The following is a 21,565-nucleotide window of genomic DNA, read 5'->3' as shown; positions in this document are numbered from 1 at the left end:
GACTGAGCCCCCCAGGCGCCCCTGGGTTCTGACTTTTAGATTTTCTTGTGGTCAGAGTTTAGGTTCTTCAGCAGCCTGTGATCCTTTGGTAATCATTACTGAGCTAATATGTCTTAGATTAGGTTACTTGACCCATCAGGAAGAGAACAAAATCAGTACATGCTTGGTGCTTCCCAAATTTTCTTTCCCGCATTACTTTTATCTTTCCTCTGTTCTTCCGTTATTACCTTGTTTTACATCAAATAGGTATTTTCTAGTGTACGGTTTAAATTCCCTTGTTTCGGTTACTATATTATTCCTGTTATTTTCTTAGTGATTGCCCTGGGAGTACACGTCAACATGTTAATGTGTAACAATCCTGCTTGGATTAGTACAAGTTTAATTTCAGTGGCGTGTAGAAATCTTGCTCCCTTACAGCTCCCTTCCTCTCCCCATTCTGTTATCAGCTGTGCGGATTGTTTGCATATAAACTGTATGCTCCTCAAAACAGATTTACGATGACTGCCTCATACGTTGTCTTTTAAGTCACCCAGAAAAACTTACGGATAAGTTTCTACTGCCTTTCATATTTACCAGTGCAGTTACCTTTACTGGCATTCTTTCTTTCCACACGTGGATTTGTCTCTCAGAAGAAACAACACGACTGGTGGTGCAGAAGTGAATTGGCTGCTTTTACTCATCTGGGGTGTCTTATTTTCTCCTTCGGTTTGCAAGGATAGTTTTGCTGGTTGTAGAATTCTCAGTTGACTCTTCTGTCTTCCGGCACCTTGCGTGTGCCATCGCACTGCCTTGCGGTCTCCGTGACTTCTGAGAAGTGAGCTGTTCATCTTGCCCGGTTGCTGACCTCCTGGTGCTTTCAAGAGTTTCTCTTGGTCTCTGGACACAGAACGGTGCAGTTTGAACCATGCCGTTGTGACCTGTCTAGTTGTGAATCTCCCTGACTTTATCTTGGGTGGGTTTTTTTGGGTTCCTGGATTTTAAAAATCAAATTTGGGAAAAAATTTGGCAGTTCATTCACCTATTCTTCCTGATCCTCTCTCCTGGGCCGCTCATGTTGATGATGATGGTACAGTTGGTGGTGTTGGTACAGTCGGTTTTGTTGTTGGTGCAGTCGGTGATGTTGGTACAGGTTGCTGAGGGGCTGTTCGTTCTTCTTCATTCTGTTTTCTTTCTGTCCTCCACACCGGACAGTCTCAGTTGACCTGTCTTTAGGTTTGCTGATTCTTCCCTCTGCCCACTCAGATCTGCTGTTGAACCTTGCTTGTGAATTTTCCATTTTGTTTAGTGAGCTTCTTGACTCCAGAATCTTTTCCCGCTTCTCTTGTACAACTTTGGTCTGTTTATCCATATTTTCTATTGCTGGGACTGCTCTCCTCCTTTGCATTAGTTCTTTATTTTATTATTATTTTTAATGTTTTTATTTATTTTTGAGAGACAGAGCATGAGCAGGGGAGGGGCAGAGAGAGAGGGAGACAGAATCTGAAGCAGGATCCAGGCTCTCCTGAAGTCGGACGCTCAACCGACTGAGCCACCCAGGCGCCCCTCCTTCAGTTCTGTCGAATGAGTTCAATGCCTGGCCTTTCTCGGACAGTTTCTGGTGGTGGTTTTTCCCTGTGTTTGGCTGTACTGTCTTACTTCTTTGCGTGTCTTGTAAACTTCAGTTGTGAACCTGACAGTTTAAATAATATAACATGACAGCTCTGGGGAAATCACATTTTCCTCCTTCCCCAAGGTGTTGCTGCCGACCATTGTAGATTTATTTAATGACCTCTCAGAACGAATTCTGTGAAGTTTCTCGTGTGAGTTGTGTGTGGCTGCTCTAACAAAGCAGCACACATGGGGTGGCTTGAAACAACAGGAACGTGTTGTCTCCCAGCCCTGGAGGCCCCACGTCTGAGATCCAGGCATGGGCAGGGCTGCACTCCCTCTGAACCCTGTAGGGGAGGGTCCTTCCTGCCTCTCCCAGCATGTGGTTGAGGCTGCCAAGGTGTTCTTGGTCTGTGACCGTGTCCCTTCGGTCTCTGCCTCCGTTGCCATGTGCCCACCCCCGCGTGTCGGGTGCCTCTGGGTCTTTGTGTGGTCTTCCCTTTTCTTTCTTTCTTTCTTTTTTTTTTTTTTTAATTTTTTTTTTTTTTTTTTTTTTTAACATTTATTTTTGAGACAGAGACAGAGCATGAACGGGGGAGGGTCAGAGAGAGAGGGAGACACAGAATCTGAAACAGGCTCCAGGCTCTGAGCAGTCAGCACAGAGCCGGACGCGGGGCTCGAACTCACGGACCGCGAGATCGTGACCTGGCTGAAGTCGGACACTTAACCGACTGAGCCACCCAGGCGCCCCAAGTCTTCCCTTTTCTTATGACAACTGCAGCCATACTGGAGGAAGGGCCTCCCTATTCCAGTATAACCTCAATTTCGCTAATTATTGCATCAATAAATGTGCCCGGGATTGCCACAGACCTTCAATTCCCAGTGTCCTCAAAGAGCTGGTTCTGACCATTTTTGCTTCTGTAGAAGAGAGGACTCTTCCATTTACTGATGTTGCCTTTTATATTTAAGGCGAATTGTCATTACCTGCCATACAATTCACTCATTTAAAGTGTACAATACAGTGTCGTTGGTGTGTTCACGGGGTCGTGCACCCATCGCCACGATCACCTCTGGAGCGTTTTATCGTCTCCCCGAGAAACCCCCTATTTTCCAGTAGTCACTGCTCATTTCTCCAGGCGTTGCCCCCCCCGCCCCCAGCTCCAGGCAGGCATCCGTTTGCTTTGTTTCTGTAGGTTTGCCTCTTCTGGAGATTTCCTGTGGACGGACTCACCCCCTGCATGGATTAGTTCACTTCCCCTGAGGTTTTCAAGGTTTACCCATCTTGTAGTGTGAACCTGTCCTTCATTCCTTTCCATGGCGGAAGGAGTCTGTTGTATGGATGAAGCACTTTTGTTTATCCCCTCACTGTTGATGGGCGCTTGGGGTTCTCCACTCCTTGGCTCTCACACCTGGTGCTGCTGTGGGCATTTGTCTCCAGGTCTCTGTGTGGGCACACGTTTTCATGTGGCTTGGGTGTATTTCCAGGAGGGGAGCTGCTGGGTCATATAGCGGCTTCGCCTGTGACACCGAGGAAGTGGCCGACTGTTTTTGCCTCGCGTAAGCCTCTGCCAGCATGAGCGAGACTTTTCTGCACCCTTGCCAATGCTCACTGGTCTTTTTTTTTTTTTAATTAGAGCCGTCACAGTGGGTGGTATCTCACTGTGGCTGTGATTTGCATTTCCGTGCCGGTTAATGGTGTTGAGAATCTTTTTATGTGCTTACTGGCCACTGGTATATCTTTGGAGGGATGTGTATGCAAATGCTTTGCCCATTTTAAAATTGGGTTATTTCTCTCTCTGTCTCTCTCTCTTTTTTTCTAGTGCGTTGTAAGAGTTCTTTGTATATTTCAGATACCAGTACCTTCTCAGATACGTGATTTGCAAATCTTTTCTCTGATAAAAATGTTCTTTCTCCATTACCTTTTAACTCAATTATTTCCTGTTTTTCCACATATTCTGTGCTCTAGTTACCTAAGACTTTGTTTTCCCCCCAGACATGCTACCTTTCACTCATGAAAGTGTAGTAAATATCAGTAAATAGTCATTCAGCCGGCTTTCCTTCAGTGCCCTTCTAAGTGCCAGGCTCCCCCACCGCCAGCATGCATCCAGAGCAAAGCTGAGGGCGTCTGTGCCCCCCGAGTTCGTGTCCTGGTGCTGTGTCTGGGCCCCCTGGCTCATTACCTGGGTGCTATTAAAGTTAAGTCACGGTGTATTCCAGTTCGCCCTGGAGTTTGGATCCTCATAGATTGTGCCCGGCAGTGGGAACACTTGGTAGCCACGAGCTGAATGGGTACTGCTGAGCCCAGTGTCTCTGTGTTGTTCGTCACTCACTTGAGTGAGTACTTGAGACACACGTGCCGTCTCGACCCAGGGTGTGTGTGGTCCCTGGAGACTGGGTCAGCGCAGTTCTAAGGCCACCAAAATAGTTTCACATGGAAAGGGGCTGGGTTTTAGGAGGGGAGAACAGGTACTGTCTGAAGCTGTGGTCTCCACATTTTGGCCATTAAGATATTGGGGACTCTTGATGTACGCATACCTCATACACATATACACACATGTACACACGTTCGTGCAATATACACACACCATGTACGTATATGGTCGTGCACGCGCTCACTACTCACACTTTTATACACGCTTGCAAATACACACCTGTACACATGTACACCCCTGTATATACACATACACACTCATGTACACGTGCATTGATACACATACAGACTCATGTACGTATATACTCATACACACTAATGTACACACCCATGTACACACACACTCACATGCTTATATACAGACACTTGCACATACACTCGAACACATGTACATCCCCCCATCTACACATACACACTCATGCACATGTGCATTGATATACATACATACCCATGTACACATATACACAGTACTGTATACACACATACACACATGTGTATGTACCCCCCCATATACACATAAACTCACACACACTCAAGTTCACACACATATACATACCCACGTACATATATACTCTTACACGCACACACTCAGGTATATACACAGACACACTTGCAGACACATTTATACAGATGTACACACACACTTGTATACACATATACTCGTGTACATACATCCACCCACTTGTACACATACATACACATTTGCACATGTAATACACATGCAAATATATGCACACATCTATACACACATATTTTAGTAAGTTACATGCACGCACTACTCTAATATTATGTTACATGTGTTATGATATCACAAGAATATAAGTTTGAAAAGAAGGGAACAAAATGCAAATAGAATTATTAATATTTTCTTCTTGCGCCCTGGTGGATTGTTTTGACCCTAGGATATGTGCTCTCACTTGGGAGCTTACCGCTCGTAGAGCACATAATATTTAGTTTTCGTGTGGACTTTTTATGAGGCCCTTGGGGTTCCCAAGTAAGCATTAAGGCCTTAGTTTATTTTTTTTCTTAAGCTTTAAGGTCAATTAAAAGCAGCTACGTTTTAAATTCTAAAATGCTGAGTAATTTCAGAGATGAAAGTAATCTGGCCATTAATTCTGTTTAGAATGTAAACCAGAATCTTAAAGTGTTATTTTAAGAAGTAAATCATAAAAAAAGCGATATAACCACGTTGTAGAAAATTTTGAAAAAGAAAAAATGTACACTTTGTTGTGGTTACTTATAGCAATAGCAATGTTGATCAGACTCTGACCCCCTCTCACACTATGGGATACCTTTATTATATATGTAGCGTATGTACGTGTATATATATATATATATATTTTAACGTTTGTCTTGAGAGAGCATGAGAGCATGTTTGCTTGGGCAGGGGAGGGCAGAGAGAGGGAGAGAGAATCTCAAGCAGACTCCACACTCAGCACAGAGCCCGCGGTAGGGCTTGATCCCATGACCCTGGGATCATAACCTGAGCCGAAACTGAGTCGGACGCTCCACCAACTGAGCCTCCCAGGAGCCCCTATTATAGTTTTTCACTGAAAAGAACTCTTTTTCTTTCAAACTCTATACTAAAAGCCAAACTGACTTTTTCCTGTGACTTCCGTGTTTTTTAGCGTGTAATCTCTTGGACCTGTGTTTTGCTGCCTTGTGAGTGATGTGTAAGGAAGCTGAGGTTTGAGGGCCTAATTCTTTGACTTGTGTGATCAGGAACCGTGGCTCTAAGCAAGATGTGGGTTTTTACCTACATGGAATTGGAATCATTGCTTTGCCACGTGAAGTCATGTGTGTTCACTGTGGAAACAGTGGGAGAGAGAAATTCCACGGCTCTTTCCTTAGTTTGAACCTCCTTTTCGACTCTAGAGAAAAGGAGGGCTCTTTTGCACGTAACTTGTGAATAGTTCACTTCCTTCTATTCCCAGGTTGAAAACTAGATCTGACTGGTCCTGGAAAGGGGGGTGTGTTTGCTGATTCACGAGCGGGTGGACGCCTCACGGCGTGGGGACTTTTCGGAGCACAAGCTCCGCGGCCTGAATGAACGGGGGTGATGTGGCTACAGTCCACGTGCGAAGCTAGCACGCGGCGGGGGCAGGCCCGCCGTGGCAGCCTCTGCTTCCGAGCAGCCGTTTTTATCGGCCGGTCGCCTTGTCCCCTCCAGACTTGCCAGCGCCCCAGGTCAGCGAGCGGAGGGACCCACACCCCAGTCGAATGCAGATGCCGCAGGGGAACCCGCTGCTGCTTTCGTACACCCTGCAGGAGTTGCTGGCCAGGGACACCGTGCAGGTGGAGCTCATTCCCGAGAAGAAGGGCCTCTTCCTAAAGCATGTGGAATACGAGGTTTCCAGCCAGGTAAGGGGCAGAGCGCGTGCGCGCGCGCGAGTGTGTGTGTGTGTGTGTGTGTGTGTGTGTGTGTGTTGGGAGGAGGTGGGGAGGGGCGGGGACACGTTAGGGCACGGGTACGAGGCGGAGAAGGACCGCAGAGAGTCTGCGCTGGGCTTAAAGGTGAGACCCGAAACTCGACGCTCAGAGCCAGGGTGCCCAACAGACGTCTTCAGAGCCTGCGTGTGCGTGTCCCTGGGTTCTGTTCTGGCTCAGCCACACCCCTAGCCCAGCCCGCTCCCCTCTTCCCTGTGTCTGGGATGCTGCTTCGTAGGAGCCCACTCGTCTTCTGAGCACAAGGTGCGGGCACACGCCGGCCTGGGAGTGGTTTTGTAGTAACTGGGAAATCCTGAGGATAGAGTGGGGGCTTCCGGCGGCGAATCCAGTTTGGAGGGCAGGACTGGTGTGTCCGCCTCATCCCCACCAAGGACGCCGTCTGCCCTGTTATCCTGCCCGCCGATATCGGACTCCACGAGGCGTCTGGCACCAGGACTGCGAGTCTGCATGGACTGATATCCCTGTCCTTCTGTCCTCTTTCTAAATCCCGGTGCCGTTAGAATAAATACTGGGGGCGGGTGTGCGTGTCTGTTCTCTTTCTATATCCCAGTGCTGTTAGGATAAACATTGGGGGGGGGGAGGGATTTATTCTTCACAAACTGAGGAGTGAGTCATTGACAAGCCAACAGCATCCCTGGGTCTTGTGCAGCCCCTCTGTGTCAGTGGGGGATGTGCAGGGACAGGTAGAGCAGGGCCCCACCGGCGAGAGGGCCGCCCTGGTGACGGGGCCCCGCCACTGTCAGGCTTCAGTCGTCATCCAGGGAGGAAGTGCGTTTTCCGAACCGAACGGCCGTGTGCATGTGCCATGGGAATCCAGAATCACAGGGTGGTTTCTTTCTTTTCTTTTCTTTTTTTTTTTTTTTTTAATGTTTTTATTTATTTTTGAGAGAGAAGGAGCGAGCAGGGGAGGGGCAGAGAGAGAGGAGAGAGAGAGAATCCCAGGGAGGCTCTGCAGTCAGTGCACAGTGCTCGAACTCATGAAATGTGAGATCTTAACCAGAGTCGAAATCAGGATGGACACTTAACTGACTGAGCCACCCAGGTGCCGCTGTATTTTTTTTTTTTTTTTAATGTTTTCATTTATTTTTGAGAGAGAGCAGGGGAGGGGCAGAGGGAGAGGGGGACAGAGGATCTAAAGCAGTCTCCAGGCTCTGTGCTATCAGCACAGAGCCCAATGTGGGGCTCCAGCCCGTGAACCGAGAGATCATGACCTGAGCCAAAGTCGAACGCTGAACCAACTGAGCCACCCGGGCGCCCCAGGAATCACAGGGTTTTTGTTTCATGGTGTTTCCAAGCTGCGGTCACCGAGGCCTGTGAGTAAACTTAGTTCTCCCATGCCCGTGGGTGCCATTCCCCCAGGTGACGGCGCATCAGAGGGGCGTGAGGTTGGGCTTCTGGCCCTTTTCCGTCTCAGTAACGTAATTCCTTAAGCACGTGTGTCGTCTCGTAAGGAGGCAGCCCTGCCGGGCGGAGGGATCAGCCTGCGGGTGTTCAGGCAGAGGGGCCACGCGTTTTGTCCTGCATCCCGCTCTCCAGAGGCTGGGGCAGATCCAGAGGGGGCACGACACATGCAGTCCCCAGCACGTGGCACAACTGACTTTGTGTTTTTCTTCATGTAGCATGTTTAATTTTTTTGTAGACTTTATTTTTAGGGGGTAGTTTTAGATTCACCGCAACGTTGAGCTGAATGGACAGAGATTTCCCGTAATTCCCCGCTCCCCCCCGGACTCCCCCGTTCTCGGCGTCCCCCAGATGGTGGATTTGTCGCGGTCGGTGACCCCACACTGACACGCTGTTCTCACCCGGAGTGCACGGTTCACGGGAGGGTCCCTCTGGGTGGGTGCACGTTCCGTGGGTTTGGGCGAACGTGGGACGGCAGGTGTCCACCATCCCGTGTCCCTCGCGCTGTTCGCCGCCCTAAGAGTCCCCTGTGCTCCCCCTGCTCCTCCCTCCGCCCTGAGCCCTGGCAGCCCCCGTCTTCTGTCTGCGCAGCCCCGCCTCTTCCAGGACGTCCTGTTGGTGGAATCACCCGGCCTCTCTCACTCCGCAGTATCATTTATCACCAGGGCAGCTTGTATACTTCCCAGGCTAGCGGCTCGTGCGCGTCCGTCGCGTGGGCCCTTCCAGTAGGTCCAGGTCGCGCCTCTGTCGCGTGGATCCCTCGTGGCGCCCGCGGTTTTATCTGCCACGGGGCAGACGGACTTGCAGTCGGACGTCCGCTCCGTCCGCCCCCCCTCGTCGGGGTCTGGTCTGCGTCGGCCGCTGGGCCCGGGACGCCGTCGCGCTGGTCGCGCCGGTGTTGGGGCGTGTGTGGGAGGACGGCCCCGGCCCCCAGTGGGGAAGGCCTCCGGCCCGAGCGCTGCCTTTGAGGGTGGGGTGGGTGCCGGCTTCGCGGCTGAGCGCTCCGTGAAGACCGCGGTGGGGGCTGGACGTGAGGCCCGAGCCGCGCGGCGCCGGGAGGGAGGAGGGCGCCCGTCCTCGCCGTGGAGGCCCCGTGAGCGGGGATGAGGCCCCGCGTCACGCGGGCCCCGTCTCCCGTCTCGGGGCGGGGGATGGGAGGGAGGGGAGCGGTGACCCGGGGAGGTTTCCGGCGTCCGGCGTGAGCGCGGGCCCTCTTGTCTTCTAGCGCTTCAGGTCCTCCGTGTACAGACGGTACAACGACTTCGTGGTTTTCCACGAGATGCTGCTGCAGAGGTTCCCCTACCGCATGGTGCCGGCCCTTCCGCCCAAGAGAGTGCTGGGAGGTAGAGCGGGCTCGGGCGGGGCCGGGGCGCCCGGTGCGAGACGCGCGCGGGAAGGCCGGGGCCAGCTAGGGTGGGTGCCGCGGACCCCCCTCGTTCCCCGCCGGTGGCGCCCAGCGCTCACGCTGGGGACCGGCGAGGGGCGGCTACCGGGGGCTAGGACAGAAGGGACCTGGGCTTTTCCAGGCACGTTTCCGGACGGCCGGGGTGGGGGGGGGGGGGCAGTGGGCGCGGCACAGGCTGCCGGCCGACCCCTCGCTCTCGGTCTGCAGCCGACCGCGAGTTCATTGAGGCCCGGCGCAGGGCCCTGAGGCGCTTCATTAACCTGGTGGCCCGGCATCCCCCGTTCTCCGAGGACGTGGCCCTCCGGCTCTTCCTGTCCTTCAGTGGCCCGGTGAGTATCACTCTGCTGTGGGTGCGTCCCGAGGCTCCCCGCGTGAGTGGCGTTCCTAAGCGTGCTTGTTCTCCTGCCCTCCTCGTTTGGGGGCCCTCGGGGAGTCTGCTGCCCTCGTGGTGCCAGGAGTGACATCCGCTCTCCTCCCAGATCACGGGGGTGTAACGTTACGAGGCGCCCCTGGCTTTGGCTTGGCAGGATTTTGTGTATCCAGGTAGAGGGTTCTCTGCACGGTCGCCGTGGGCACTGAGGCTCGGTCGCAGAGGCTCTGTTTGGGAGGGGTTACGACGGAAATGCTCGAGACCCCAGATCAGGATGAGCGATTTCTGGGAAGCGAAAAGAGCCACCTTAAGTACCACCGGAAGGCTGAGTTGAGTTATGTATTTTTTTAATGTTTATTTTTGAGTGAGAGAGAGAGAGAGAGAGCACGCACACAAGGGGGGGGGGGGGCAGAGAGAGACGGGAACAGAGGATCCCAAGCAGGCTCCAGGCTCTGAACCTTCAGCACAGAGCCCAACACGGGGCTCCAACTCACGAACCGTGAGATCATGGCCTGAGCCGAAGTTGGGCGCTTACCTGACTGAGCCCCCCAGGAGTCCCCTGAGCTGAGTCTTTCTAGTGGAGTTGCAGCATAGACCTGCTGCCGGGACTGTCTCCACGTGGACGTTAGTTTCAGTTAGAAACCAGGCGGCCGTGGGCGTCCCTCTGCTGTCTTGCAGCGTCCTTGTTCACAGTTGTGGAGGAAGTCACTGCCTGGTCCCCAGGGCAGCCGGCTCCGCCTAGGAAGAGGGTGGGGTGGGGGTGGGGCTCCAACACGGTAGCTTTCCCTTCCCCAGGGACCTAGGAGGGGCTCGATCCCACACTCACTTCCCCCGCAGGAAGATGAGACACACCGAGACCCTCCTTGAGAAGGCCGCTGGCTTTCCCTCTATGCCAGCCAGGGGGTACCTGTCACCTTTGCCTCTTTTATGGGACCTAAAGCAGTCGTTCAGGGGACGTTTCTGTGACTACCTGCCCTTGAGCTGGGAGTGTGGGTCTTCTGAACGCTGGGTGGACAGGTTCCTTTAGAGCAGGGATCTTCACTGCCACAAGAGGAACGTGGTGGGACGTGGGAGCTATACACGGCTCACGACAGGGGAGGGTGCTGCTAGTCGTGGAGCCGGACGGCGCCCCCATTCTAGAGGCATGAGGCTCCTCTGACCCCTTGTTCTCACACAGGTAGAGTGTCCCTATGGCCTCCTTGACTCTTTCCTCTGGTAAAACGAGAGAATTGAGCCAGATGGTCTTCAGGGCCTCTCTGAAATTCTAGAATTCCTTGACCCACAAATAGCTGCATGTTAGGATCTTTGCCTGTGTTTCCCGTGGCTCTTTGTGGGTCCTTGACGTGGACTGCCACGGAGGCCTGGCCCCTGTGTGCTGCCCACCAGCTCTCCCGGGGCTCCGTGGGCCTGGGGCCCGTGGGTCTGTGTGCAGGGAGAAAGAGACCTCGTCTTTGGTCCCTGTGCCCCACGTGGGTGGGACCTAGCGGATGCGACGAGCCCGACGGCAGCAGCACGGATCCCGTCCCTGCTGTGTGCGTGCAGTCTCTGTTTCCTGGAGACAGGTCTCCCCTCCGGAGCTGCTGTTAGGTCAGGCCTTCCTGTCTGTGGACGGCCGTCCTGAAGGTGGAGGTCAGTGGAGAAAAGTCCGGGAAGAGGTTCTGGATACTTACGTGAGAGCAGATCCGTGGAAACCTGGCTCTCTCGAGGAAGGACTACATCCTGCCTTTCGGTGGCTTAACGGGTCTCAGGCAGACGCTGCTGCGGCTGGAGGATGTGGCGTTTCTGTCTTCCTTTCGCAGGACGTGCAGAACAAGTTGAAGGAGTCGGCTCAGTGTGTTGGAGACGAGTTCATGAGCTGCAAGCTGGCTCCTCGGGCCAAGGTACCGCTCCCGCCGCCACCCTCGCCCCCCCAACCAGGGCGCCAGGGCGGCGACCGCGTACTGGCTACCGCCCTGGGCCTCCCCCGTGTGCTGGAGACGACACGAAGGCCCGCGGCGCGGTTTTCTCATCGGCTCTCCTTTCAGACAGCGGGTGTGCTGCCCATTTCCCAGATGGGGAGACACGCTCAGAGAGGCTGTCGTCTGGCAAGGTCCCAGACTTCTGAGCGGCCTGCCCGGACGTGACTGAGGCTTTTTGTGATTCGGGCAGACACTGGCTTCGTCACTAGCTTCTCGGATTTCAGGGGAGTGATTGTCACATTGGTTTATTTTGAAATTTAGCTAGTCTGTTCTTTTTTTCAAAAAGAATTAAGGTAGCTGTTGGCTAGCTTTTTTCCTTTCCTTTTTTAAATTTTTTGATGTTTATTTTGAGAGAGAGAGAGCCAGAGCGATTGGGTGAGGGGCAGAGAGAGGGAGAGAGAGGATCTCAAGCAGGCTCTGCACTGTCAGCACAGAGCCTGGTGTGGGGCTCGATCCCACAGACCGCGAGATCGTGACCTGAGCTGAAACTAAGAGTCGGACGCTTAGCTGACTGAACCCCTGGGCGGCCCTCCTTTCTTGTTAAACTGCTTCTCCGTACAGAAATACATGTATCTTACCTTCATTTCGTTCCCTAAGCAGCCTGTTTTCTAAGCATTATCTAGTTAATGTTACGGTAAACGATGGTTAATATTAACAGGTAGTTAATAGTAAAGCTGGTGAGAAGCTGATTCTTGGGGGAAAGTGAGGGCCCGTGGGAAGCCCTGCCTCGAGGGAAGGGTTAGGACTTTGTGATTGTCACTCTGAGCTTGAGGATTAGTACTTGAGGATTAGTACTTGAAGGTTAGTACAGGGGTGTGTTTCGGCAGGACGTCAGTTTGATCCGGCTTCAGCGGACACTAGGGGCCACTCTGCTTCGTGTCCGTGGTGTGTGGGTGATGATGGGCTGTTTCTTTCCTGGACCGGAAGGGAGGCCCAGCGAAGTGCCCCCGTGGCCTGGCATCTGGGCTCACTGGCTGCTCAGTGGGTACCATTCTTCCCCTGCCGGCGGTCGTCTTTTCCCCAAGGCACTTCATTGCCAGTAACCCACGGCCTTCTCTCCTCCCTGTCAGGACTTCCTCCCAGCCGACATCCAGACTCAGTTCGCCATCAGCCGGGAGCTCATCCGAAACATCTACAACAGCTTCCACAAGCTTCGCGACCGGGCCGAGCGGATTGCGTCGAGGGCCATCGACAATGCTGCTGACCTCCTCATCTTCGGGAAGGAGCTGAGGCAGGTGCCCCCAGCTCTGCAGGGCTCGGTCAGGTGGGGAGGGGCCTGCCGACGTCCAGGCAGAGGTGCTTGCCCAGAATCCCTTCCGTTCTGACCTGGTTCACTTTGTAAAGGGGAAGCAGAGAGTTGGGGAAATGGGCAGTGATGTTAGGAAGAAGAAAACTGGGGCATTTAGGCAGGGAAACGTGGATCCCTCAATACGTGAGTGTGCGCCACTATGTCACACGTGTGTCACATGTATGTCACACGTTCTCCCGAGGTCGGGACTAGATCTGAGAAGGGGTTGATTTCACTTGGAAAAGGACACTGAGGGCTGTTGTCAACATGACTCCGCCCTCCCCCGCAGGCGCTGGGGGTTGCTGGCCGGGACTGGTCCCGAGGTCTGGGGGAGGGGCTGAGGCCCAGCCTTTTGCATGCACGTCCTGGATCACGGGTTGTCGTGGCGGACGGCCAGGTCACCTCCCAGGCCTTGAGTGTCTTGTCCGTCTCTTTTTCCCCTAGTGCTTTAGGGTCTGATACGACCCCGCTCCCCTCCTGGGCCACTCTGCACAGTAGCACGTGGGGGTCCCTGAAGCAGGCACTGAAAGGCCTGTCCGTTGAATTTGCACTGCTCGCCGACAAGGCCGCCCAGCAGGTGAGTGAATTTGTTCTCCACGGTGTCCGTTCCGAAGAACATTCTGTACCTTGGGAGCACGCGCGGGACATCTTCTCACGTGCACTTCAGAGGTCAGAGTCTGCGGCGAGTGGATTGCCGGGCCCCGCGGGAACTGCACATCCCCGTCAGTTCCAAGCGGCTTCCCGTGAGCCGTTGACTCTGAAGACGGTTGCTGATGACGAAGACAGATGGGGTCTGATCTTCGGAGGGTTGACTCTGCTGAAATCAGACGCTGTAACTGCCCTGGCAAACGTAATCTCGGGCTTCCTCAGATACCTGTGGGTGGACCAAATAGTTCCCGCTGTGCTGTCCCAGCCAGCAAGTATTTGGCCCCTCGGTCACCTAAGAGAACAACGAGTGAGCTGCAGCACCCCACGAGAGCCCCCTCGTACCCCTCAGATACCTAGTTAGGCTCCGGAAATGTTTCCGCCATCCACACAGGTGCGGTGTGGTCGTTGGGGATCGGTTGGAAGGTGCGGTGTTCAGTGACAGCCAGAAAGGCTCATCTGGGTGCTTTTATGCTGTAAAACTGCTACATGACTTTGAGGGTGAGCATTTGCTGCCCAGTTCTTGGGGAAACGGTCTTTCCCTAACCATCTAAAACCATCTAAAAATGGTAGATGGTTTTAAATAAATTAAAATGATGTACTTGGGAAAGCCTTGCTGCCTCAGACGCAAAGCTCCTTAGTAGCAAGCCGGAGAACACAGTGACGGTGGCCGATCCCCAAGCGTGGAATTGGGGGATTTTCAGGCTTCACGTGGGGCCCTCAGGGGCCCAGGATATCTCTGAGTGTTGAAGAAGGGATCTGATCTTGTTGCGGGTAGGGAAAGTCCCGGGTTTTCTTCCTCTGTGGTTCTGGTGCCTGTGTGTTCTCATTAGAAACTGGTGTTGGCATTTCTCGGAATTGGTGCCGGGCCCAGTCTGTGTCCAGGTCTGCGTGGCGCCCACGTTTCCACCGCGGGGAGGACCGGGCACGTGGTGTTGGAGGTGTGGCCGCGTGGAGAGGGAGCCTGCTCCGTGCGCGGCCGGTGTCTTGTGCTGGGACGTGGCTCAGGTCCCTTTGGTCTCGGGCCTGTTTCTGGTCCGTGAAAAGGAAGGGGCTGGATGAAGTCATTAAAACACTTCTCGTTTAACCTGTTGAACTTTCCTCGCGGCTGATTGTAAAACGGAAAAGTGAAGTTATCCTGGTTGCGGGGATCCTGGGCCCCAGACAGCTCCTTCTTCAACAAGTAGCCTCGTGGCAGGGGTGGGGGTGTGTGTGGGGCACACCGTGAGCCCCCCGAGGTCACGCAGAACGCGGGGTGGAAACTCCAAACTCTGTCGTCTCCGGTGGTTTCCGACTGAGATTTGGATGCTGGGTTTCTGCGTTTGAAGAGGGAGACAGGGTTCCGGCTTCTGATGAGCAAGTTCGTAGTTTGAAGTTCCCCCGGCTCCGAGGTTCTCTGATATCTCACGGAGACTGCTTTGAAATGCGACGTCTGAGGAAGTGCCACTTCCTGAATGTCGCTCTCTGTCCGCGGTGGTTTTCACGGTGAAGTGGAATTAGTGTCGTCTTCATGTGAAAGTGGATCAGAGGCCCATCAGGACTTTGATCCAGCACAGCCGGGGTTCTGGTCACTCTGGCCGTGTGAGCAAAGGCATGCGAGGGAGGGTTTTCCTCACTCTGTCTCCACGCGTGCTGGTTTTGTTCTCTGCCGACTGTGAGGAGGTCTGCATCACCGCAGCCCGGCGAGACTGCTGAGACCCAGAGCGGGCCGTTTCCCCGCGGACAGGATGGCGGTGTGGGGTCTCACGCGTTGGGGCATCAGACTAGAACGAGGACCTGGGAACCAGGGACGCGAGCAGGAATGACCCCTCAGGCCCTCCTACTACTAGACGGGTTGGGGGAGGCTCCATTCTCCTGGGCCCCCCTGCCCGCTCAGGAAGGAACGGGGCACCTGTGGATCTCTGGTGTTTTCCTTTCCAGGTTTTAAAAGACTGAAACGCCGCTATTTTCCTGTAACCTTACTGGCTGGAATCTTGGCTATGGGCGTGGGTTGGAGTGGCCTGGAGCCTCTGAGGTCGTCGGGCTGGAGTCCTGGGGTTCCCTGAGTCGGCCGCAGAGCGTGGGCCGGAACCGCTGGCTCGCAGCGCCGTGCTCGTAACCCCCTCAGACACGTCCTTCTATTCGCTTCTTCACACCTTCTGCCGCCTTCCGGCCGCACCCTCTACACGCTGGGCGTGATGGGCAGTTTATGAGAGGCGCTCTTCATGCTCTGCCACAGCTGGAGCTCTAGAGGTCGTGAAAGGGCTCATTTTCGTGAGGAGCCGGTGCTGCGCCTGGGCGAGGTGCTCGGCAAGTGTTGGGAGCCGAAGGACGTAAGCCGTGCTGTAGCCCTTCAGGACACGTGGCCGTGAGCACAGTGTTAGCATTGGGTGTTCCCAGGAGGCCAGCCTGGCCCCAACCGTGACCGTGGCTTTGGCGGGCCGCCAGGCCCAGTGGTGTCGAGCGGCGAGCGCAAGTGGACGGGTGACCTTGGAGGCCCAGGACGTAGCTCTCGCCTAGCCGCTGGCTTCTCTGGCTCCCCTGCCTTGTGTGGGGGGCTGTCGTGTGGGAAGGGGGCTCTTCTGCAGAGCTAGCTGGTGGCCGTCGGGGGAGGGCCGGCTCAGGCCTGCAGATGGGAGGCCGTGCCCGGGCCTCTGGGTCCCGTGGTGCTCGGTGTTGGTCACCCACCCTTGTTTTCTAGGGCAAACAGGAAGAGAATGACGTGGTGGAGAAGTTGAACCTCTTCCTGGACTTGCTGCAGTCCTATAAAGTGAGTCCGGCTGTTCCTTGGCCAGGGACGGAGCCGTTGAGAAGTCCCCCGTGAACTTTCAGGACTTGACTCCGGGGGAGTGGGAAAAGAGCCGTGAAGCCAGGGCCGAGGAGGGAAGACCGTGGGTGGTCTCGGCGGGCACTGCAGGGGTTCCGGCTGTGGCCCGGCAGGCGTGTGGACAGGCCTCTGGCTTGCCTTGGTCTGCCCATGGAGGGTGTGTGGGTGTGTGCACATGCACACATACACGTGAGTGTAGGCTCACGTGGGTGCGTGTGTATAGGTATGTGTGTATGTGTGCATGTGTATGTGTGGGTGTATGAATGTGCATGCGTGTGTGTATGTGCGTTCACGTATGTACGTGAACCTGTGCGTGTGTGTGAATGTACCTGAGTGAGTGTACGTGTGTATGTGTTAGGGTATCTGTGTATATATGTACCTGTGTGTACATGTGAATGTGTGTGCACACGTATTAATATGTGTACCAGTGTACGCGTATGCATGCACACATGTGTATATGTATGTGTGCACGTACGCATGCACACGTGTGCACGTAGTGTGCATTTTTGCGTGTGTATGCATGCACGCCTGTACGTGTGTGCACGTGTGTGTGTGTGAGAGCACGTGTGAATATGCTAGGTCCTTACAGATACCGTGAGGGGCTGGCCTGGTGCTGAGGGAGCTTGCCCCTTCCACGGGCAGAGATTCCGGGAAGTCTGACTCCAGACTTTGTAACTGTCGCAGCACTGGTGACAGGTTGGATTGCCTGTGAAGCCAGAGAATCCTTCTTGCTGAGCTCAAGGAGAGGGGGCCTAGTACTTTGAGGAATGTTCCGAAGGGATTTCTCTGTTAAGTTGGATGGTAGCCAGGCAGCCTCGAAATCCCAGCACTGGCTCAGTGGCCGATATTTCCCACAAGACTCCTGATTGAGGTTATTTTAGGGCTGCGGGGAAATGCCCGTGCAGCTTCCTCTTGGAGACTGGTCTCTGTGCTGCTGGAGGCGCACGGCGTTCTGACACTGGGCTGCGTGACAGGCCGAGGTCCGGCACTGTCCCGGCGCTCTGGCATCTTCTCTGTGGACAGGCCCTGTCTTCCGTGTGGTTTTGGTTTGTGGTGCCGACTGGCACTGCGACCCGTCTTGGTTCGACCCTGGGCCTGGCCCCAAGCCGCTCCATGCCGTGAACACTTCCCGGGCAGGGAGGGAGAGAGTGTGTGCCTGAGCCTTTTCTGAGGCGGGAGGGGCTGGAGTGTGGACGGCGTGGAGGGAGAGGCTCCCGTGTGAATGGCGTGGAGGTGCTCGAGTGTGAACGGCGCGGAGGGGGAGGCTCGCGTGTGAACGGTGCGGCCTCGGAAGCCTGTGTCTGTTGCGTAGTCTCCTTCCCGTGCTCCCTTTCACCTGCTGGCTCCCACGGGGGGGGGGGGGGCGGCTCCGGGTCCCTTCCCGCTGGGGGCCGAGCACGGCGCACCTCCCTCCACAGGACCTGTGCGAGCGGCACGAGAAGGGCGTGCTGCACAAGCACCAGCGGGCCCTGCACAAGTACAGCCTGATGAAGCGGCAGATGATGAGCGCCACTGTGCAGAGCCGGGAGCCCGACTCCGTGGAGCAGCTGGAGTCCCGCATCGTGGAGGTGGTCCTGGCGCGGGGGGGGGGTGGGGGGAGGGGGCGTGGGCGGCCTGGGTCTGCCCCGCTGGGCTGGGCTGCGCGCCCGGCCGGGTGGCCCCCCCGGAGCTGGACTTCCGGCCGGTCCTGGGCTGGCTCCCGCGCTGCCGGGACGTCGCTGCCCGGCTGCCGGGACAGCCGGCGGCGGGAGGGCCGCCCCGCCACGCCCAGAGCGGTGCTTCGTGCTTAACCCAACTGAGCCCCCCCCAGGCGCCCCCGGAGCGGTGCCGTCTGGAGGCCCGGTTGGCATGGGTGGCTGGCGTTTCCCTCGGCGGCGGGGCGGGGCGGGGCGGGGCGCGGCGGGGCGGGGCGGGGCGCGGCGGGGCGGGGCGGGGCGCGGCGGGGCGGGGCGGGGCGCGGCGGGGCGGGGCGGGGCGCGGCGCGGCGCGCCAGCCCGGTGCAGGGCGCCTCCTTCCTGTGCAGCAGGAGAACGCGATCCAGACGATGGAGCTCCGGGGCTACTTCTCCCTGTACTGCCTCCACCAGGAGATGCAGCTGGTCCACGTGTACCTGCCCCTCACCTCCCACATCCTCGGTGCCTTTGTCAACTCTCAGATCCAGGGGCACAAGGAGGTGGGTCTGCCTGCCATCACCTTTCTGCCTGCAAGTCTGGCACCCTGCAGCTGGCCCTGCAGGGTCACCGGGAAGGGCGGGGAGCTGCGGGGTGAGGGGGTGGGCACGGGACCTTTCGGCCCGCCTTGCTCACATCCGCCAGTCTCACACGGAGCCCGAACTGCAGGGGTGAAGTTGTCCACGCCACTCTCGGGGGAGGGGACGGGACTGTGGGAGACGACGAAGGGAGCATTTCTCTTCTCCCGGAGGAGTTTCAGAGTCGGGGTAGAGCAGAGCGCCCCCCAGAACTGAGACGAGAGACGGTGGGGAATCAGTCAGAGGAGGCAGGGGTTGCTTCCTGAAGACCCCTGGTCAGCGTCCTCCAGGTGGCGGCTCATAAGCGGGGATGAAGCGCTGTGCTTGTCCTGCCTGAGGCTTGGCAAGCTGCGCTGACACCTGCCTGGCCCCCGCGACCCAGAGCCGTGCTGCGCCAGCCAGGCTTGGCCTCTTTGCTTCTCAGACGGGGCCGGGCGTGTCCTCTCCGGACAGCCTGGAAGGCTGGGTGTCTGCCAGCTTGAGGAAACTTGTGAACGGTTCTCGGGTCGTTCTGCTTTTGCTGGTGCTGCCTTCAGACATCGTGTGTCCCGGGTTCCTTCGACGCCTTTAGTTAGCCCTGGGGGCGCAGTCACCTGCTCAGGGGTCCTTGATATCAGTGGGGGAGCTTGGGCCGCAGCTTGTAGAGCCCCGGCTCTGTGCCTGTTGGAGCTCCGCGGCCTTGGTCGTGTCCTTGAACCCCCACGATCACCTGGGGACCTGGAGGGCGATGGGCTGCAAGCAGCTGGGGTCCGGGGCTGTGCTGGGCCCACGGAAGACTACAGCGTCCCTGTCCCCAGGGACCACACTGACGTGTGGGGGGGTTGGGGGGACCATCCCGACTCAGCCAGCTGGGGAGGAATGGGCTTCTCCCGGACCGGGAAGATGTGTGTGGAGCCCACATGTGGGGTGGGTATGGTCCTGTCTGGACGGACAGCGCGTAGCAGGAGCTCAGGTGTGCAGTCCGGAACACTCGCGGACGACATCTTGGAGGCAGGGTGAGGGGCTAGAAGGTGGAGGTTGTCAGTCCGGCCGGGGGCATTTGTGAATGAGCGTCTCAGCGGGCAGCTCAGTCTCTGGTCTAGAACCAGTCATGCCGGAAACGCCCGGACGGCTTGTCATGGTGGACTTCAGGGTTCCCCTTACACCAAGCCATCCGAGGCGGAAGGGGATGAGAGCAGGCAGCGGAGGGGCCCGTGGCACCAGGGGCAGTGACCCGGGTCTCCGGGTGGGCTGGGTCGGGCTTCTAGGGGTTTTGCGGGGAACGGACACACTGGGGCCTGTCGCCGGCTCGTGGCCTGTCTCAACCTGGGACACTCCCTCTTCTCCAGATGAGCAAGGTGTGGAACGACCTGAAGCCCAAACTGAACTGCCTCTTCGCTGGACCCAGCGGTTCCCCGACTCCACTGAGGCTCCCGCAGGACGGCGTGTCTCCTCGCTAGTGCCAGACGCCTGGGGCGGGAGCTCCGGGCGGCCTCACTAAAACCTCTTTCCAAATGGCGTGTTCCTGTTTAATTCCCTCCAGATAGTGGCTGCCCCCCCCCCCCCCCCCCCCCGTGGGGTCCCCAGTGTCTGACTGACCTCCAGGCCCAGTGGGGCCGGGGTTTGGGTGCTCCCCTCGTGGGGAGTGGGGCTGAGGATGTGACCCCAGGCCTCTGAGCATCCACGAGGGCCGGAGGCCATGGGGGTCTGCTCAGCTGTCCTGGGCCCCGCCCGACGCTGCACTGTGCCTGAGCCTGGCGGTCAAGAGTTAAGGTTCCCTGGAAGGGTCTTCTCTGATTCCAGGAGGTCAGGGTGGCGAGAATTGCTTCCACATAGCAGGTGCCTGGGGGCATGTGCAGGGGGCACCTGTGAGTTTTGGGGAGTCGGGAGGGTCTGGGTCAGATGACCAGGGACGGGGAGGTTGGAACCCCCGTGTCGGACACGAGGTGGCCGTATCTGATGAACCAGTCAGTGAGGGTGGACTGTGACCTAAGGCTGGCGGGCACTCCGGACGGGTGTGGGTACGGCGGGGCCTCGGGGGGGGGGGGGGGTCGCTGGGTGCACAGACGGTGTCCACCTCCAGGAGGCAGGCGTGGGTCGGTACCATGGGGCCCTGGTCTGGACTGGGTCTGGGTAAAGTGTCCTGTGTCCCTCCCTGTCATGTGCCCGTGGTCTGCGGTGTTGGGGACAAAGGTGAAGCGGTGCTTCTGTGGTCTGTCGCCGTGCAGCAGCGGCTGTGTTCTCGCGGTTGCTTGCAGGCCCCTGTCTTTGGAGGTGGCGGCTTGCGACGGCTTGAGTGCAGAGGCTGGAAGGGGAGGGCGGGCGGGGCCGTGTTCCAGCTGGGGTCTGGAAGGGGGGGGGTGTCTGTGTGGCTGTGGCTGACCACCCCCCGCCCCATTTTGGGAGGCACTCAGAGCCTCCCTCCTCATTCCAGGCAGGCCCGGAGGGGATCTGTTCTGGGAACTCTGGGGTCAGTGTGCGCCTGGGGCCTCCGAGCGCTTCCTGCTCTGAATCCCTCTTGTGTAAACACCGGCAGGGCGCCTTCCTCCCAGGCCGGGAACGCTTTGAGCTCACTGCCCCCCTGGCCCGAGTGGTGTCGGCGGATCCGTGTTGTGGGAGGGTCCGACTGCACGCCAGGAGTCCTGAGGGTCTCGCCTTCCCGGGGTGCAGATGCCTGTGCTCCAGGGGGTTTTCTCTGGATCTGAAGGCAGGTGGGACTTCCCACCTGTGTGTCCCCACACAGCACGCAGGACTCCCGCACCCGTCCTGGGGTGCTCTTGCACATCACTGCCCGGGGCGGGGGTCAGGGAAGTATCTTTTAGGCCCAGCCAGACACCTGCGTCACCCCACGTGTGGGTTCTCCTGTGCGGGGAGAAGGCCAGCTGCACCCCACGCGGCCCGAGGCCCCGGGACTGTGGCACATGCCTTCCTTGGCTGATAAGGGGCAGCGTACCCCCAGAGCCCAGCAAGCAGGGGCCCGTTCGATCACTGGGCCATGC

General features: G+C 56.9%; 1 protein-coding gene across 6 annotated transcripts in view; it reads left to right on the top strand.

Moving 5' to 3' along the window:
- SNX8 (sorting nexin 8) overlaps positions 1-20,081 on the top strand; it is a 68,639-nt gene extending 48,558 nt beyond the window's left edge. For 4 of the 6 annotated variants that reach the window (XM_058712045.1, XM_058712044.1, XM_058712040.1 and 1 more), the window contains exons 2-11: positions 6,189-6,379; positions 9,093-9,210; positions 9,480-9,601; positions 11,442-11,522; positions 12,671-12,831; positions 13,333-13,465; positions 16,214-16,282; positions 17,758-17,907; positions 18,363-18,512; positions 19,916-20,081. In XM_058712045.1, the coding sequence (XP_058568028.1) occupies positions 6,239-6,379; positions 9,093-9,210; positions 9,480-9,601; positions 11,442-11,522; positions 12,671-12,831; positions 13,333-13,465; positions 16,214-16,282; positions 17,758-17,907; positions 18,363-18,512; positions 19,916-20,026 (1,236 nt within the window). In that variant the 5' untranslated portion in view covers positions 6,189-6,238 and the 3' untranslated portion in view covers positions 20,027-20,081. Of the gene's footprint in view, positions 1-5,798; positions 5,917-6,188; positions 6,380-9,092; positions 9,211-9,479; positions 9,602-11,441; positions 11,523-12,670; positions 12,832-13,332; positions 13,466-16,213; positions 16,283-17,757; positions 17,908-18,362; positions 18,513-19,915 lie in introns of those variants that run through there. The other 2 variants (XM_058712041.1, XM_058712042.1) reach the window with 2 other exon arrangements.
- The last annotated feature ends 1,484 nt before the right edge of the window (positions 20,082-21,565 follow it).

This window comes from Neofelis nebulosa, chromosome 18 (genome assembly GCF_028018385.1).
Source record: "Neofelis nebulosa isolate mNeoNeb1 chromosome 18, mNeoNeb1.pri, whole genome shotgun sequence".
Classification (NCBI taxonomy): Eukaryota; Metazoa; Chordata; class Mammalia; order Carnivora; family Felidae; genus Neofelis; species Neofelis nebulosa.
The sequence above is the reverse complement of the archived record's forward strand: the minus strand, read 5'-3'. Positions and strand labels throughout refer to the sequence as shown.